General features: G+C 34.7%; 1 protein-coding gene across 1 annotated transcript; it reads right to left on the reverse strand.

Annotated features, from left to right (window-relative positions):
* Positions 1–8,044: 8,044 nt before the first annotated feature.
* On the reverse strand, positions 8,045–9,161 carry LOC103680331 (olfactory receptor 1020-like). The gene has a single exon (XM_008709870.1). The coding sequence runs from the start codon at positions 9,052–9,054 to the stop codon at positions 8,122–8,124; it is 933 nt and encodes a 310-aa protein (XP_008708092.1). The 5' UTR covers positions 9,055–9,161; the 3' UTR covers positions 8,045–8,121.
* Between the last annotated feature and the right edge of the window lie 10,406 nt (positions 9,162–19,567).

Raw genomic sequence — 19,567 nt, forward strand, 5'->3', positions numbered from 1 at the left:
ATATATATATATATATATATATATATATTACAACTGAAATAAAAAATACACTAGAGGACATCAACAGCAGATTAGAGAGTGCAGACCAGATCAGTAATGTGAAACCAGAATAATGGAAAGAAACCAAACTTAACAGCAAAGTAAATAATAATAGTAATAATAATAATAATATAGAATAGGTTAAGATAATTCTGTGATATCATTAAGCAAATAGCATTTGCATTATAGGGATCCCATAAGAAAAAGAGAAAGAGATGGGGGCAGAAAACTTATTTGAAGAAATAATAGCTAAAATTTCCCTAATTAGAAGGAAACCAACACCAAGGTACAGAAAGTACAGTGAGCTTCTAACAAGATGAACCAAAGGAGGTCTATACCAATATACATAATTAATAAGACAAAAATAAATGATAAAATGAAAATTTTAAGAGCAACAAAAGAAAACAATTATATACAAGGGGAACTCCATAACGCTGTCAGTTGTTTTTTGTTTTGTTTTGTTTTTTGTTTTTTTTTTTGTTTTTGTTTTTTGTTTTTTTTTTTAGTAGATTCTTTGCAGGCTAGGAGAAAAAGGCATAGTATATTTAAAATGCTCAAAGGAAAAAAAGAAACTATATATTTATATAAGACATTGATGAAAGGAACTGCAAAGAAATTGGAAGGGTACACCAATCTCATGTATTGGAATAACAGATTTTGTTAAAATTTCCATACTATCCAAAGCAATCTACAGATTCAATGTTATCCCTAATACACCAGCAATGTTTTTCACAGAACTAGAATAAATGATAAAAAAAAATTATCATGGAGCCACAAAAGACCCTAAAGCAATATTGGAATTGAAGAATGAAGCTGGTAGTATCACAACTCAAGATTTTTTTTTGTATTTTTTCATTTTTTTAAATTATTATGTTCAATTAGCCAGCATACAGTACATCATTAGTTTCTGATGTAGTGTTCAATGATTCATTAGTTGCATATAACACCCAGTGCTCATCACCACACGTGCCCTCCTTAAGTTTTCAAAATGTAGTATGTAGCTGTAGTAATGAAAACAGTATGTTACTGGCTTAAAAATAGACACAGATCAGTGGAACAAAATAAACATCCCAGAAATAACTCCACAGTTGATACAGTCAATTAATCTACAGTAAAAGAAGAAAGGATATACAAAGGGAGAAAGAGAGTCTCTTTAATAAATGTTATTGGGATAACTAGACACCTACATTAAAAATACTAAAACTGGGCCACTTCCTTATACCATCCACAGAGATAAATTCAAAATAGATCAATGGCCTAATGTGAGAAATGAAACCTATAAAATTCATAGAGGAGAACATAGGAACAATTTATTTGTCATCAGTCATAAGAATATTTTTTCTAGTTGTGTCTTCTAATGCAAGGAAAACAAAAGCAAAAATAAACTATTGGACTACAACAAAAGAAAAAGCTTTTGCACAAAGAAGAGAACCATCAACAAACAAAAACAAAAATATTTTAAATGGGAGAATATATTATCAAATGATATATCCAATAAAGGGTTAATATTAAATATATGTATCTCAATACCAAAAACACAAACAGCCTTATTTTTAAAATGGGCAAAAGCCCTGAACAGACATTTTTCCAAGGAAAACATACAGATGGTGAACAGACACATAAAAACATATATGTCTTGAGGCAAGGGAAGCAAAAGCAAAAAATAAATGATTGGGACTTCGTCAAAGTAAAAAGCTTCTGCACAGCAAAGGGAACAATGAACAAAACTAAAAGGCAACCTATGGAATGTGAGAAGATATTTGCATATGACAGTCTGATAAAAGGTTAGGGTCCAAAATGTATAATGAACTCGTAAAACTCAACACACACACACACACACACACACACCACCACCACCACCACCACCACCACCACCACCACCAACAACAACAACCCAATTAAAAATGGACAGGAAAAATGCGCAGAAGATATGAATAGGTATTTCCCCATAGAAGATGTACAGATGGCCAAGAGAGACATGAAAACATGCTCAACATCAGTGATTATCAGGGAAATACAAATCAAAACTAAAATGAGATATCACCTCACACCTGTCAGAATGGCTAAAATCAAAACATGAGAAACAATGGGTGCAGGCAAGCATGTGGAGAAAAAGGAACCCTCCTGTACTGTTGGTACAGAAATTGCACTACTAGGTATTTACACAAAGAATACAAAAATACTAATTCAGAGAAATACATGCACACCATGTTTATAGGAGCATTATCTGCTCTAGCCAAACTATGGAAACAGTCCAAGTGTCCACTGACTGATGAATGGATAAGGAAGAAATCATATATACATTACATGTATATGTATATATGTATGTATACATACATATCAATGTATATATGCAATGGAATACTACTCAGCCATAAAAAATAATGGGATCTTGCCATTTGAAAAACATGGAGGGGGCTAGAGACTATTATGCTAAAGAAATAAGTCACTCAGAGAAAGATAAAACCATACTATTTCATTCATATGTGGAATTTAAGAAACAAAACAAATGAACAAAGAGGAAAAGAGAGAGGAAAACCAAGAAACAAACTTTTTTTAGTAATTATTTTTTATTATGATATGTTGTTCACCATACAGTACATCATTAGTTTTTGATGTAGTGTTCCATGATTCATTGTTTGTGTATAACACCCAGTGCTCCATGCAATACCTGCCCTCCTTAATACCCATCACTGGGCTAGCGCATCCTCCCACCCCCTTCCCCTCTGAAGCCCTCAGTTTGTTTCCTGGAGTCCATAAACTCTTAACTATAGAGAACAAAGTGATGGTTATCAGAGGGGAGGTGGGTAGGGGTATGGGTTAAATAGGTGATGAGTATTAATGAGGGCATTTGTTGTGTCGACCACCAGGTGTTATATGTAAATGATGAACCACTAAATTCTATACCTGAAACTAATATTGAAATATATGTTAGCTAGCTGGAATTTAAATAAAAAGTTGGAAAAACAAAGAAAACATGTTAAAGTATCTCTTGCATGACATGAATTGAAGAAATATCCACATTTTAGGGATACCAAAAGAAGAAATGAGAGAGAGAAGGGTACATAAATATTATTTGAATTAATGATAGCTAAACATTTCCCTAAACTAGGAAAGAAAACACAAATCCAGTTTGCAAATCTGGGGGTTCCAAATACTATGACTACAAGGAGGTTCACAACAGTAATATTTTTGCTGCTAAGTAATATTCCATTGTGTGTGCATATACATATATATAAACTACATCTTCAATAGCCATTCATTAGTTGATGGTCATTTGGTTAATAATGCTGCTCTAAATGTGGGGTGCAGGTATTCCTCCCAATCAGTACTTTTATGTCTTCTGGGTAAATACCGAGAAGTGCAATTGCTGGATCATAGGGTAATAATATTTTTAACTTTTTAAGAGCTTCTGTACTGCTTTCCACAGTGGCTCCACCATTTTGCATTCCCACCAACAGTGTAAGAGTATTCCCCTTAATCTACATCATTGCAAAACCTGTTTGTTTACTTTATTGTTGATTTTAGCCACTCTGATAGGTGTGAGGTGATATCTCATTGTAGTTTTTATCTGTATTTTCCTGATGATGACTGTTGTTGAGCATCTTTTCATGTGCACATTGGCCATTTGTGTGAGTTCTTTGGAAAAATGTATATTTGTGTCTTCTGACCATTGTTAACTGGAATCCTATTTTGGGGTGTTCAGTTTTGTAAGTTCTTTATATATTTTGCATACAAACCCTTTACCAGATATGTCATTTGTAAATATCTTCTCCCTTTCTGTAGGTTGTCTTTTGGTTTTGTTCATTGTTTCCTTCTTCACAGAAGATTTTTTTCTTTGGTGAAGTTCTCATAGCTTATTTTTATTTTTGTTTCCCTTGCCTCAAGAGACACATATAATTAGAAGTTGCAATGACTAATGTGAAAGAGGTTACTGGCTGTGTTCTCTTTTTTTAAACGTTTTTTTATTATATTATGTTAGTCACCATACAGTACATCCCTGGTTTCCGATGTAAAGCTCGATGCTTCATTAGTTGCGTATAACACCCAGTGCACCATGCAATACGTGCCCTCCTCACTACCCATCACCAGTCCATCCCATTCCCCCACCTCCCTCCCCTCTGAAGCACTCAGTTTGTTTCTCAGAGTCCATAGTCTCTCATGTTTCATTCCCCCTTCTGATTACCCCCCCTTTCTTTATCCCTTTCTTCCCCTACCTATCTTCCTAGTTCTTATGTTCCATAGATGAGAGAAATCATATGATAATTGTCCTTCTCTGCTTGATTTATTTCACTTAGCACCTGGCTGTGTTCTACTCTATGAATTGGACCATTTTCTGACTCGCATTTAGGTCTTTCATCTATTTTGAACTTATTTTTGGGTGTGATGTAATAAAATTGTCCAATTTCATTCTTTTCCATGTTGCTGTCCAGTTTTCCCAACACTTTTTGTTGGAGAAAATGTCTTTTTATCCATTGGATATTCTTTCCTGCTTTTTTGAAAATTAATTGCCCATATATTTGGGGGTTCATTTCTGGGCTTTATATTCTCTTCCATTGACCTATGTGTCTGTTTTTGTGCCAGTGCCATACTGTCTTGATCACTACAGCTTTGTAATGTAACTTGAAATCTGGAATTGTAATGACTCCAGCTTTGCTTTGCTTTTTCAAGATTACTTCATGTATTTGGTTTTTTTTTTTTTTTTTGTGGTTCCATACCAATTTTAGGATTGTTTGTTCTAGTTCTGTGAAAACTCCTGGTGGTATTTTGATAGGGATTGCATTATATGTGCAGATTACTTTGTGTAGTATAGACATTGTAACTATATTTATCCTTCTAATCAGTGAAAATTGAATGTTTTTCCATTTCTTTGTCACCTTCAAATTCTTTAATCAGTGTTTTATAGTCTTCAGAGCACATCTTTTACCTCTTTTGTTAAGAATGTCACTTGGTATCTTATGGGTTTTAGTGCGATTATAAATGGAATTGATTCCATGATTTCTATTTCTGGAGCTTCAATATTTGTGTATAGATATGCCACAGATGTCTGTACATTGTTTTATCAGTTCTAGCAAATTTTTTTGTGGCATCTCTACAGTTTCCTATATAGAGCATCATGTCATCTGCAAATAGTAAAAGATTGACTTCTTCCTTGCTGTTTGAATGTCTTTTATTTCATTTTGTTGTCCAGTTGCTGTGCCTAAGACTTCCAGTATTATGTTAAATAACAATGGTGAGAGTGGACATCCCTGTCTTGTTCCTGACTAAAGAGGAAAATAACTCTTTTTCCTGATTGATGATGATTTTGGCTGTTGGTTTTTCATATAATGTCCTTATTATGTTGAGTTATGTTCACTCTCACCTTACTTTATTGACAGTTTTTATCATAAATGGATGTTGTCCTTTATTGAATGCTTCCTCTGCATCTATTTAGAGGATCATATGGTTCCTATCCTGTCTTTTACTAATGAAATGTGGTATATTACAATGCGGTATATTACATCATGGTATATTACATTGTTTTATTTGTGAATACTGAACCGCAGTTCCAGCTCAGGAATAAATCCAACTTGATCGTAGTGAATGATTCTTTAGGACTTGATTTTCTAGTATTTTTTTCAGAATTTTTGCATCCATGTTCATCAGGGACATCGGCCTGTGTCTTATTTTTTCATGGAGGCTTTATCTGTTTTTGGTATCAGGTGAATACTGGCATCATAGTATGAATTGGCAGTTTCCTTTGATTTACACTTTTTTTTTTCCCAATAGTTTGACATCAAGAGGTAGTAAATCATCTTTAAATGTTCAGTAGAATTAACCAAGGAAGTCATCTGGCTCTGGACTTTTATTTGTTGGGAGATTTTTGATTATTGATGCAGTTTTGTTGTTGGTTATCAGTGTGTTCAAGTTTCATATTCTTCCTGTTTCAGTTTTGGTACTTTATTATTTCTAGGAATTTATCTGTTTCTTCCAGGTTGTCCAATTTGTTAGCAGGTATTTTTTTTTCATAAAATTATTTTCTAATTGTATTTCTATGGTGTTGGTTGGTTTTCTTCCTCTCTAATTTCTGAGTTTATTTCCTTTATCTTTGCTTTTTAATAAGTATGGCTACAGGTTTATCAATTTTATTATTTTTTTTCAAAGAACCAGCTCCTTGTTTCATTGATCTCTTCTGTTTTCTTAGATTCTGTATCATTTATTTCTGCTCTAATATTTATTATTTCCCTTCTTCTGCTGGTTTAGGCTATATTTGTTTTTCTTTTTATAGCTCCTTTAGATGTAACATTAGGATATTTATTTGAAAATTTTCTTCCTTCTTGATGTAGTATTGACATTGCTCTCTACATCTCTCTTAGGACTGCTTTTGCTACATCCTAAAGGTTTTGGACCATTCTGTTTTCATTTTCATTTTTTCCATGTATTTTTTTCTTCTTTGATTTCCTGGTTGACCCATTCTTTATTTAGTAGCATGGTATTTGGCCTCTATGTATTTGTGGTCTTTCCATTTTTTTTCCTGGTGGTTGACTTCCAGTTTCATCCCATTGTGGTCAGAAAATACGCATAGCATGATCTCATTGTTTTGTACTTGTGAAGGCCTGATTTGTGACCTAGTATGTATCTCTTCTGGGGAATGTCCCATGTGCTCCAGAAAACAAATTTACTCTGTTGTTTTGTGATGAAATGTTCTGAATATATCTGTTAAGCCCAGCTGGTGCAGGGTGGCATTCAAAGCCATTGATGATCTGTCCATTAATGTAAGCAGGGTGTTAAAGTACCCTATTATTATTGTATTATGATAAATGAGTTCCTTTATGTTTATTATTAATTGTGTTATATATTTGGCTGCTCCCAAGGTGGGGGCATAAAGATTTATAACTGTTAGATCTCACGGTTGGTGGACCTCTTTATTATGCTATAGTGCTCTTCATTTCCTGTTACAGTCTTTGGTTTAAAATCTAGGGTAAACAGTGTGGAGGTCCCTTAAAAAGTTAAAAATTGAGCTACCCTATGATCCAGCAATTGCACTAATGGGTATTTACCCCAAAGATACAGACGTAGTGAAGAGAAGGGCCATGTACACCCCAATGTTCATAGCAGCATTGTCCACAATAGCTAAATCATGGAAGGAGCCAAGATTCCCTTCAACAGATGACTGGATTAAGAAGATGTGGTCCATATCTACAATGGAATATTACTTGTTTCTCATAGTCCACAGTCTCTCATGTTTCATTCCCCCTTCTCATTACCCCCCTTTCTTTATCCCTTTCTTCCCCTACCGATCATCCTAGTTCTTATGTTCCATAGATGAGAGAAATCATATGATAGTTGTCTTTCTCTGCTTGACTTATTTCACTTAGCATTATCTCCTCCAGTGCCGTCCATGTTGCAGCAAATGTTGAGAATTCGTTCTTTCTGATAGCTGAGTAATATTCCATTGTATATATGGACCACAACTTCTTAATCCAGTCATCTGTTGAAGGGATGTGTGTTGTTTTAAATCATTATGCTTGTGCTGATTTGTTACAGAAACAATAGGAAACTCATTTGTCTATCAATTATCAACAGAAATGTGTTAAATGACTCCCCAATGATTGTTTATCCAATGTATGCATGTGGTTATATCACAAATGTAGACTTCTATCATTATAAAGAATATTTTTATATATTAAGTATTATTTAAATAAATAAAATGACCAATTTGACCCCTTTAGTGCCTTGATTTACAAATACTGAGAAGAAAAGGAATCAAATAACTGGATCTTTGTCTATGCTCAATTGAAAAATGAAGATATTAAACTTAATTTTTTTTTCATTCTGGTAAATCATTTATTAAATCATTTGAAATTTCATTACATGGCAGTTTTAAAACCACAGTAGATCTTCCTACAGTGAAATAGAGTGTATGTGGTAATACAAAGATTAATTTACTTGATAGTTAAGTCTAAGTGTATGTTAAAATATCTTAAAAAGTCCAGGTACATTTAACAAATATGTATAATCCAAATCTATCATGTATTTTTTTTCTTTTCAAATCTATTGATTTACACACTGTGGAGGAATGTACTTTAAGATAAGCTTTTTTCATTTTTTTCTCTGTACTTGATGGAACACTTTCTTGAGAGATACTTTCATTTCTTTGTTCCTCAGACAATAGATGACAGGATTCAAGGTGGGTGTGATGACGGAATAAAACACAGCAGCCAGGCGCCCTTGGATAGGAGAATATTCAGAGGTGGGTCTCAGATACATGGAACTTCCAGTTCCATAAAATAGGAGAATAGTAGTCAGATGACAAGAACAAGTGGAGAAGGCTTTCCAGCGGCCCTGCACATGCTGAATCTTGATAATGGTGGAAATGATGCATATGTAAGAGCTTATTGTAAGAACAAAAGCTCCCAAGATAATGCAGCTGCTGTAGATAAAACTCCATTCTTCATTTGCATGATAGTCAACACAGGAGAGCCTCATGACGGGAGGAATATCACAGAAAAAGTGATCTATAACATTAGGACCACAGAAAGGGAGAGAGAAGGTATTGATAGCATGGAAGATTGCATAGAAAGCCCCACAAATCCAGGAAGTGGAAACCAGCTCCCAGCAGAGTTTTCTGTTCATTGTGATTTCATAAAGAAGGGGCCTGTAGATGGCCATACAACGGTCATAGGCCATGGCTGTAAGCAAGAAGCACTCAGTGCCTGCCAGGGTGAAAAATAAATAGAGCTGGACAACACACTCTAGGAAGGAAATCTCCTCTGAACCCAAGATGGTATTGACAATGGCCTTAGGCATGGTGACTGATACATAGCATACATCCAGGAAGGACAAATTCTTTAGGAAGAAATACATGGGTGTATGAAGGTGACCATCTTTGATAATCACTGTGATGACAGAGATATTCCCCAGAATCCCAAAGGTGTAGATAATCAGGAAAATACCTGTGCATACAGCATTCACAATGGGGATGTCTGAGAAACCCTTCAGAATAAATTGTGCTATTGTGCTCTGATTCACCATCTGATTCACACGGAAGCAAATAAAAAAGAGAGAGAGAGAAGTTATTTTTAGCTTAGATATTATAAGGTACAAAGCACCAATCTGGCAACCCTTGATTATATATATATATATAGTATGTATCTATCAATATATATTGATCTATCTATATATGTATCTATCAATAGATCTATTGATAGTATCTATCAATATATCTATCAATATATATTGATGATACATACACATTTATGAATAGAGAAAAAGTTTAGCACAGAAGTTTACACTTAATAAAAATGATTTGAAATAAAGAAAGCTACTAGCTCTGTTTAGACTAGCATTAAAAAGAAGTAACATTCATTGGCTTTATTTTATGTATGAGGGAATTTTCAAAAAGCTATGTATGAACAAATGTAAGTTGTCCTCACAATCATGTTATGAAATAGTTGCTAATATCTGCCTATTTTGTTCTATAAATAAAGGAATCTAAAAGAAGTTTAGTAATTTACTCAAGGTTGTAAATTATGATGCAGCAAAGCTGGGATACAAACAAAAGAAGGTTTTCATCTTAAATGATAAAACTCAACTCTCTTCATTATCCAGAAGAGCAAAGTAAATCCTTCTCATATTAAAATTAATACTGGAGATATTTTCATCATTAGAGTCACCAATGCAAAACTATTTAAGCTTAGGTGTCTATCTATTGGAAGTGTAAGGCACATTACCCATCCTTAAACCAGGAAGAATCCTTTACTTCTTCCTTCCCCAGGAACACTTTCCATTCAGCACTTTTTTTAAAACTAATGTACCAGTTTTTGTTCCTAAAAACTACTCCCATTCCAATAAAGATGACATCTAAAATTTAATTTAAAAATTATTATTTTTTTGCCAAATGTAAAAGCCTATCTTCCACTTATGACAATGTTGGAATAATGAATAATGACCTTAACCTTGCACTATGAACAATAAATAAACTGCACGAAATACATGAGATGATATCAGACATTAGGCAAATGCCATTGCAGTAATGTGTTATCTGAGTGGGAAAAGCAAATAGTTAAATCCTATAGTCAATCTACTTATAGTCACCCTACTAGAGGAAATTTTTTGACTGCAGCAAAAATTGCAATGCAGAGAAGTCCTTCCTGAGGAGCTTGGAGATCTTGAGGTACACTTTAACCTGGATATTTGCAACAGGAAGAGAAGCTCCACAAAATATGGCTTTGAAAATTGGTGGAGCTTAACTTGTGTAGCTTTGAAAATCAGCAAGGTTTAACTCCAGGAGAGATGATGGGCTATAGGAAACTGACTCCTCTCTACAGGGCCAATCACACTATATCTGTCACTCAGAAGCCCAGCACAGACACAGCAGTTTGGTTATGCAAGGAGATTTTTTGACTAATTTTAGGGCATCTGCCAGAGGAGCAGAGATCTGTAACAAATCTCTCTGGGGAAGGAAATGTTGGCAGATGTCATTTTTCTTGCCCTCCTACATCTCGGCTTGACACTGGCAGAAGCCAGTTTTAACACTCCATTTACCTTGCTAGCACCACTTGCCTGCCTCAGCACTCCCTTGTGGACTCATCCCACTCAATCGTCCCACCAAGTAGGCACTGATCCAAAGCAAGCCTCAACTGACCACACAAAGTACACAGCTTCAGCTTGGAAAGGCAATCCTCCAAAGCAAATCCTGCCATAGGAGTGGAGCCAGACCCACCCACCCACACACTTGCAACTGTTGCTGCCAGGCTTCTCAGCCAGCTGCACTGGCACTAACCTCACTTACCAACAACCCTACAAAACATGCAGCTAGGCCTCTCAGCAAGCCATGCCAGGGGCCAACCCTGCTAATGGGTGCACCCACAGTAGACATAGTCAGTCAGTGCAGCCAGCTGCAATGGGAGCCAACCCTTCCACCTGTGCACCCAAAGTAGGCATGGTCCATCCACAACAGAAAGGTACACACAGTTCATCAAGAAGATACCTTTGGAATGCCTGCTTTTGGTGCCCACTGGGATAGTGCTATGGAACTCAATGGGATGCCTATTACACGAGGCCACAATTTCAAAACTAAGATAATAAGATGACCTACCTAATAAATATAAACAAACCGAAAGCCAGACAAAATGAGGAGACAGGAGATAGGATCCAAATGGAAAAAAAAAAAAAGGTGAAACCTCATAAAAAGAACTAAATGAAATAGAGATAAGCAATCTATTGGATAAAGAGCTGAAAGTAATGGTCTCAAAGATACTAACCAGATTCCAGAGAAATGTAGATGAACTCAGTGAGATCTTCAACAAAGGGATAAAAAAGAACCAATCAGAGCTTAATAATATAATAACTAAAATAAAAAAATACATTAGAAGAAATCAAGAGCAAATTAGATCATGCAGAACAGATCAGTAATATGAATGACAGAGTAGTGGAAATCATGCAAACTGAAGAGAAAAAGTTAAAAAAAATATAAAAAATAAAAAAGTTAAAAGAATGCAGGGAAAACATCAACCATACTAACATTCATATTATAGGGGTCCCAGAAAGTGAAGACAGGAAGAAAGAGAAAAAAATTAATTGACAAGGCAGGAAACAACAAATGTTGGCAAGGATGTGGAGAAAGGGGATCCCTCTTACATTGTTGGTGGGAATGCAAGGTGGTACAGCCACTTTGGAAAACAGTGTGGAGGTCCCTTAAAAAGTTAAAAATTGAGCTACCCTATGATCCAGCCATTGCACTACAGGGTATTTACCCCCAAGATACAGATGTAGTGAAGAGAAGGGCCATATGCACCCCAATGTTCATAGCAGCATTGTCCACAATAGCTAAATTGTGGAAGGAGCCAAGATGCCCTTCAACGGATGACTGGATTAAGAAGATGTGGTCCATATATACGATGGAATATTACTCAGCTATCAAAAAGAATGATTTCTCAACATTTGCTGCAACATGGATGGGACTGGAGAAGATAATGCTAAGTGAAATAAGTCAAGCAGAGAAAGACAATTATCATATGGTTTCACTCATTTATGGAACATAAGAAGTAGGAAGATCAGTAGGAGAAGAAAGGGAAGAAGAAAGAGGGGGAGTAAACAGAAGAGGGAATGAACCATGAGAGACTATGGTCTCTGGGAAACAAACTGAGGGCTTCAGAGGGGAGGGGAGTGGGGGAATGGAATAGGCTGGTGATGGGTAGTAAGGAGGGCACGTATTGCATGGTGCACTCAGTGTTGTATGCAAGTAATGAATCATGGAACTTTACATCAAAAACTAGGGATGTACTGTATGGTGACTAACATAACATAATAAAAAAGCATTATTTAAAAAAATTTAAAGAAATAACAATACCTGAAAACATCTCTAACTTGGAGAAAGAAACAGACATCTAAGTCCAGGAAGCACAAAAATACTGAAACAAGATGAACGGAAGGAGTTCCACACCTACACATAATTAAAATGTCAAAAAATAAAAGTAGAGCAAATCTTAAAAGCAGCAAGAAAAAAACCAACTAGTTATATAAAAGAGGAACTCCATAATGCTATCACCTGATTTCTCAGCAGAAGTAACTTTGCAGGCCAGAAAGTAGGACATGATGTGTCCAATATGCAGAAAAGAAAAACAAACAAACAAACAAATGATAAACAACAACAGCAACAAAAACTTACAACCAAGAATACTCTACCCAGAAAAAACTATCATTAAGAAATAAATAATAGATAGCGTTTCCCCAGACAAACAAAAGTTAAAGTTTATCATCACTAAATTGGCATCACAAGAAATGTTAAAGGGACCTTTTTAAGCAGAAAACGCCATAACTAAAATTAACAAAATTATAAAAGGAAAAATATTGTACTGGTAAAAGGAAAAACAAACATATACTAAATACCTAATGGTTAATCACATATAAAGTGAGAGGGACTAAAAGAAAAAACTCAATTATATCTTCAGTTATTACTCAAAGGATACATGCAATAAGGAGTTGTAATATATGCCACTTATATTCAATGTAAATAAAGGAGTAAAAATGTAGTGTTTAAAGAATGTGTTCAAACTTTGGTGATCAACACAAACTGCTTTATAAACAGATGTTATATATGGTCCTCCTATTAACTGCAAGTCAAAAACACGTAACATGCACACAAGATAGAGATAAAAATACAAGCATAGTAAGAAAGCCATCAAGTCACAAGCAAGATTCATCCACATGCTTCATACAACAGACTAACTTCAGACCTAAGGACACATACAAACTGAAAGTAAAGAAATGGAAAAAAAGATACTTTATGAAAATGGAAGTGAAACAAAGCTGGGGTAGCAATATTTATAGGATGTAAAATAGACTTTAAATCAAAGACTGTGGTTTGGGAAGATTGTGATGTAGTAGGAGGACCCTAGGCTCACCTCCTTCCACAAATACAACTTGATAACTATCAAATCATCCTAAATACCCCCATCCTAATTTGAGTCCGAAGACTTTGGCAGAACAAACTCCACAATCAAAGGTAGACAGGAGACCACATTGAAGAAGGTAGGAAGTGCAGAAACATGTTTGGGAGAAAAATGGAACATGGCCACTGTCATCACAGTGACCTATGGCTGTGGAGAAGGGCAAGAGACAGACACAGGGGACACAGGGGACCCCATGGGGAAAAGAATCCCCACACCACTTGACTTGGAAAGTGAGAGGAGCTGAATCTCCTCAGTTCTTGCAACTAGCAGGGCTTAAAGCCTGGAGTTTTGAAAGTCAGTGGCTGTGGCTCAGATAGAACCCAGAAGGAATTCTGTTTCTCTTGGAGAGAAGATAGGTAAATAACCCATGTACAGCATGCAAACGGCAACCTGATGACTGCTTAGGGCATACACTTAGGAGGGTATTTCCTTGTATAGGAGCTGGCCCAGAGAGGCAGCATTCCTGGTAAGACCCATCCAGGAACAAAGGAAATGACATGTGTCATTTCCCTCCCCCACCACTCAGCATGGACACAGAGCCACCAGTGGGAATGAGCCCAGCACCAACACTCCCTATCTAACTTGCTTATACCTGTCCCCCATGGTCCTATGGATCCGTCCTTCCCACTCAAGTTTGCTTTAGGCCCAGCATGACAGACACCTCCCCAAAAGACTAGCCAAAACTCCAGCTTAAACGGCTTCTCCCAACTCAGGGGTTTTGTGGAGACTCCTTTCCAGAAGGCGTGACATTAAGTCTTATATCACAAAACAGACAAGAGCACAGCTAGATAAAATGTGCCATACTTAGCAAGAAAAAAAGATAAAGGGGGTGCCTGGGTTGTTCAGTTGGTTAAGTGTCCAACTCTTTATTTTGGCTCGGGCCATGATATCAGGGTTGTGAGATTGAGCCATGTGTCAGGCTCCATGGTAAGTGTGATCCTGCTTAATATTCTCTCTCCCTCTTCTTCTGCCCCCACCCTCATGTGATCTTTCTCTTTCTCTCCTACATAAATTAATTAATTACAAAAAAGTAAAAGGACTCAAATAAATAAAATTGCAAATGAAAGAGGAGAAATAACAACCAACAACATAGAAATGCAAATAATTATAATAGAATATAATGAAAAATGATATGCCAACAAATTGGACAACATGGAAGAAATGGATAAATTCCTAGAAACATATGAGCTACCAAATTGAAACAGGATGAAATAGAAAATTTGAACAGAATGATAAGCAAAGAAATTGAATAAGTAATCAAGCATCTTCCAACAAAAAACAGTCCAGGACCAGATGGCTTCACAGGTGAATTCAATTAAAATTATAAAGAAGAGTTAATACCTATTCTTCCAAAACTATTCCAAAAAATAGGAAAAGAAGGAAAACTTCCAAACTCATTTTATAAGGCCAGCATTACCCTGATACAAAATCAGATAAAGACTCCATTAAAATATAACTGCAGGTTAACATCCCTTATGTACATAGATGCACAAATTCTCATTGAAATACTAACAAACAAAATACAACTATACATTGAAAAAAATTGTTCACCATAATAAAGTGGGTTTATTCCTGAGTTGGGAGGGTGGTTCAGTATTTGCGAATCAATCAATGTGATAGATCACATCAGTAAGAGAAAGGAAAAGAACCATATGATCCTTTCAATAGATGCAGGAAAAGTATTTCACAAACCACAACTTGCATTCATGATAAAAACCCTCAACAAAGTAGTTTAGAGGGAACATACCTCAACATCATAAAGGTCATTTATGAAAATCCCACAGCTAAAATCATCCTCAATGGGGAAAACCTGAGAGCTTTTCCTCTATGGTCAGGAACATGAAAGGGATGTCCAATCAAACAACTGTTATTTAACATAATACTACAAGTCCTAGCCACAGCAATCAGACAAGGAAAATAAGTAAAAGACATCCAAATTGGCAAGGAAGAAGTATACGTTTCACTATTTGTAGATGGCATGACATTCCATATAGAAAACTACCACCACCAAAAAATTGCTAGAACTGGTACACAAATTTAGTAAAATCACTGGATACAAAATCAAGGTAGAGCAATCAGTTGCATTTCTATACACCAATAAAGAAGCAACAGAAAGAGAAATTAAGAAAATGAAATATTTGTAATTGCACCCAAAAAATAATAAGATACCTAGGACTAAACCTAACCAAAGAAGCAAAATATCTGTACTCTAAAACTGTAAAACTCTGATGAAATAGATTAAAATAGGGTACAAAGAAATGGAAAGACATTCCATGCTTATGGATTGGAAGAATAAATATTGTTAAAATATTTATACTACCCAAAGCAATGTATACATTCAATGCATTCCCTATCAAAATGCCAACAGCATTTTCCACAGAGCTAAAACAAATCATACTATAATCTGTATGGAAACACAAAAGACCTCAAATAGTCAAAGTAATCTTGAAAAACAAAAGCAAACCTGGATGCATCACAATTCCAGACGTCAAGTTATATTACAAAGGTGTAGAGAAAGAAAAAAAAAGTACTGGCATAAAAATAGACATGTAGATCAACAGAAAAAAAAAAAGTAGAAGACCTAGAAATGAACACACAAGTATATGGTCAATTACTCTTTGACAAAGAAGGAAATAATATTGAATAGGAAAAAGACAGTCCCTTCAACAAATGGTGTTGGGAAAACTGGACAGCAATATGCCAAAGAATGAAACATTACCATTTTCTTACACCATACACAAAAATAAATTCAAAATAGATTAAAGACCTAAATGTGAGACATGAAGTCATTAAAATACCAGAAGACAATACAGGCAGTAACTTCTTTTGCATCAGCCCTAGCAACTTTTCGTAGATATGTCTCCTGAGGGAGGGGAAACAAAAGCAAAAATAAACTGTGGGACCATATCAAACTAAAAACCTTCTACACGGGGAAGGTAACAATCAACAAAGCTATAAGGCAACCTACAGAATGGGAGAAGACATTTGCAAATGACATATCTGATAAAGGGTTAGTATCTCAACTATAAAGAACTTATAAAACTTAACATCTAAAAAACAAATATTCCAAATAAAAGTTGGCAGAATACATAAAAAGGCATTTCTCCAGAGAAAACATACAGATGACCAACAGACAGATGAAGATGCTCATTATCACTTACAATCAGTGAAATGCAAATCAACTACAATGAGATATCACCTTACACCTGTCAGAATAGCTAAAATCAACAACAAAAGAAAGAATAGGTAAGGATGTGGAGAAGAAGTAAACCTTTAGCACTGTTGGTGGGAATGAAAACTGGTCCAGTCACTGTGGAAAACAGTATGGAGTTTCCTAAAAAAGTTAAAAATAGAACAACCCTATTATCCAGCAATTATACTACTGGGTATTTTCCCAAAGAATACAACAAAACAAAACAAAACAAAACAAAACAAAACAAAACAAAACAAAACAAAACATACCCCCCACACTAATTCAAAGGGATACATGCGCCCCTGTGTTTATAGAAGCATTATTTACAATAGCCAAATTATGGAAAGAGCCCAAATGTCCATCAACTGATGAATAGAGAAAGAAGAGGTGGTGTGTGTGTGTGTGTGTGTGTGTGTGTGTGTGTGTGTGTTTGTGTATATATATATAATGGAATATTGCTTAGCGATCAAAAAGAATGGAATCTTACTGTTTGCAATGATGTGATTGGAGCTACAGTGTATTGTACTAGGTGAAAGAAATCAGAGAAAGACAAATACCATATGATTTCACACATATGTGGAATTTAAGAAAAAAAAACAGATGAACAATGGGGAAAGAAACAAAAAGTAGAATGAGAGAGAGAGAGAGAGAAGCAAACCATAAGAGAGACTCTTAACTATAGAGAACAAACTGAGGTTTGCTGGAGGGGAGGGGGTGGGGGATGGGCTAAGTGAGTGATGGATATTAAGGAAAGCACTTGTGATGAGCATAGGGTATTGTACGTAAGTGACAAATCACTAAACTCTACTCCTGAAACTAATTATACTATCGGTTAACTAACCAGAATTTAATAAAAACTTGAAACATTAAAAAAATGTTTTACACCTAAAGCTAATATAATATTGTATGTCAATTGTACTTGAATTATTTTTTTAAATTGCATAAAATATAGAAAACATTAGCTTAACCATCTACCTGTCAAAGATAAATGCAAACACACAGAATATACACAGGCACACCCAATTCAGTAAAATCTATCATAAGTTGTTAAAGGTTATGTTAAATAAAGAATCTTAAAAGTATTCAAAACTAAAGACAATGTATATAAAGAGGAAGAATATATTTTCAGAAAAATCTGATTTCTTTTTTAGTGTTAAAACATTAAAAAATAGTGTGGATTTTATAAAATATGTAGAACTTAAATATATTACAAGACTAGCACAAAGGTCAAGAAAGTAAATAGTAACATATGTATTACATATGAAATAGTAATATTTATATATGAAAGTATAGAGTAATAGGTTAAAACTTACATTGGATTCCCTAGAGCTCCCACAAAAAGCAAAATGGCAAATATATTAACACATAAGACAAAAATGAATATAAAATGAGAAATTAAAATATTTAATTAACCCAAGAGATGTTTTCCATAGTAGATGCACCAATTTACATTCCCAACAGTGTATAAGGATTCTCTGTTCTCCACATCCTTGTCAACACTTGTCATTTTTTCTCTTTTTGTTAATAGCCAATCTTAAAGATGTGGGGTGATTAAGACTTTTATTATAGGCTTATTTACCTAATATAAAATATTTTAATAGTTCAGTTCACATTTTATATGTTTATTTATCTGTAAATCTAATTTGTTTATAATTTACTACTTTATTAATAGTATACTCTTTATAATTCTATCAGTTTTTATATATTTCATACCTGAAATTTTATGTGCACAAAAAATTAAAATTTATTTACTTGTTCCCTTGCTCTTCTTATCCACATTTAAGTTCACTCCTCAAACTTCATAATTATAATAATTAAAATTACTGTTTTGTTTCTTATTAAGTTCTGATACTCAAATTGCTACAGAAGATAGATATATTCTAAAGACACATTTATTACCAGGCTTCTGTGATTAGCCGTTTTCTAGCATTGCAGGGCTGGATTAATTTAAGTGCAGAACATGCTGATGCCAGTTTCTGTGGTGCACTGAAGTGTGTGTGGTGTGTATGGGGAGCTTTTGAACTCTTTTTCATGGTATTCCAGTCCATTTATGCTGAGCCTGAACACTGCAGTAAAATGAAAGTTCAGAAGAATTTATTCTACTACTTCTACACTTAATACATTTTATTTTAAAAGACATAATTTATTCTATATTTACACTGAAGCACACTGATAACATATTTGGTGTTCTTTTTTTCATGAAAACTTGTCTGGAGCCAAACCCACCTACAATATACATTTTGTCTCTTCAAATTCTATGCTATTTATTTTTTCCCTTCTTTTCTCACAGACAGAAGGAAAAATCTCTACTTTGGCTAGCATTTGGTATGTGTTGATGAATAAATTTAGAGTCACATTCAAACTTTAATTTTAAATTCCTGATAAAATAACAATATTTGTTGAACTTTCAATATTTATGTCATTAGGCAGATAAGTTTATCTTAATAATACAGCTAAGTTTGTGTATATGTGGATATGCATTTTTCATATATATATATATATATATATATATATATATGTACATACACACTGTATATTTTTTCACTGCTCATTTTCCCTTCTGACCAAATATCCAATTAGAGAGCTATGGGATATTCTCAGCTATCTGTTCTTTCTCATACTAGCATAGATACAAACCCCAATTCTTTGAAATCTCATTTCTACCAAGTACCTCTCTTGTGATAAAAAAAAAAAGGAAGGTCTTCCTCAAGTTAATAAGGAATATCTACAAAATCCTGCATCTAAAATGATACTTAATGATGTGAAACTTGATGTTGTCCAATTAATTTTTTTTTAAAAAAATGGCAAGGGCGACCTGCCTCACCACTTCTTTAAAAGGGAGGGAGGGAGGGAAGGAGGGAGGGAGGAAGGAAGGAAGGAAGGAAGGAAGGAAGGAAGG

Source organism: Ursus maritimus, unplaced genomic scaffold (genome assembly GCF_017311325.1).
Source record: "Ursus maritimus isolate PB19 unplaced genomic scaffold, ASM1731132v1 scaffold_5, whole genome shotgun sequence".
Taxonomy (NCBI): Eukaryota; Metazoa; Chordata; class Mammalia; order Carnivora; family Ursidae; genus Ursus; species Ursus maritimus.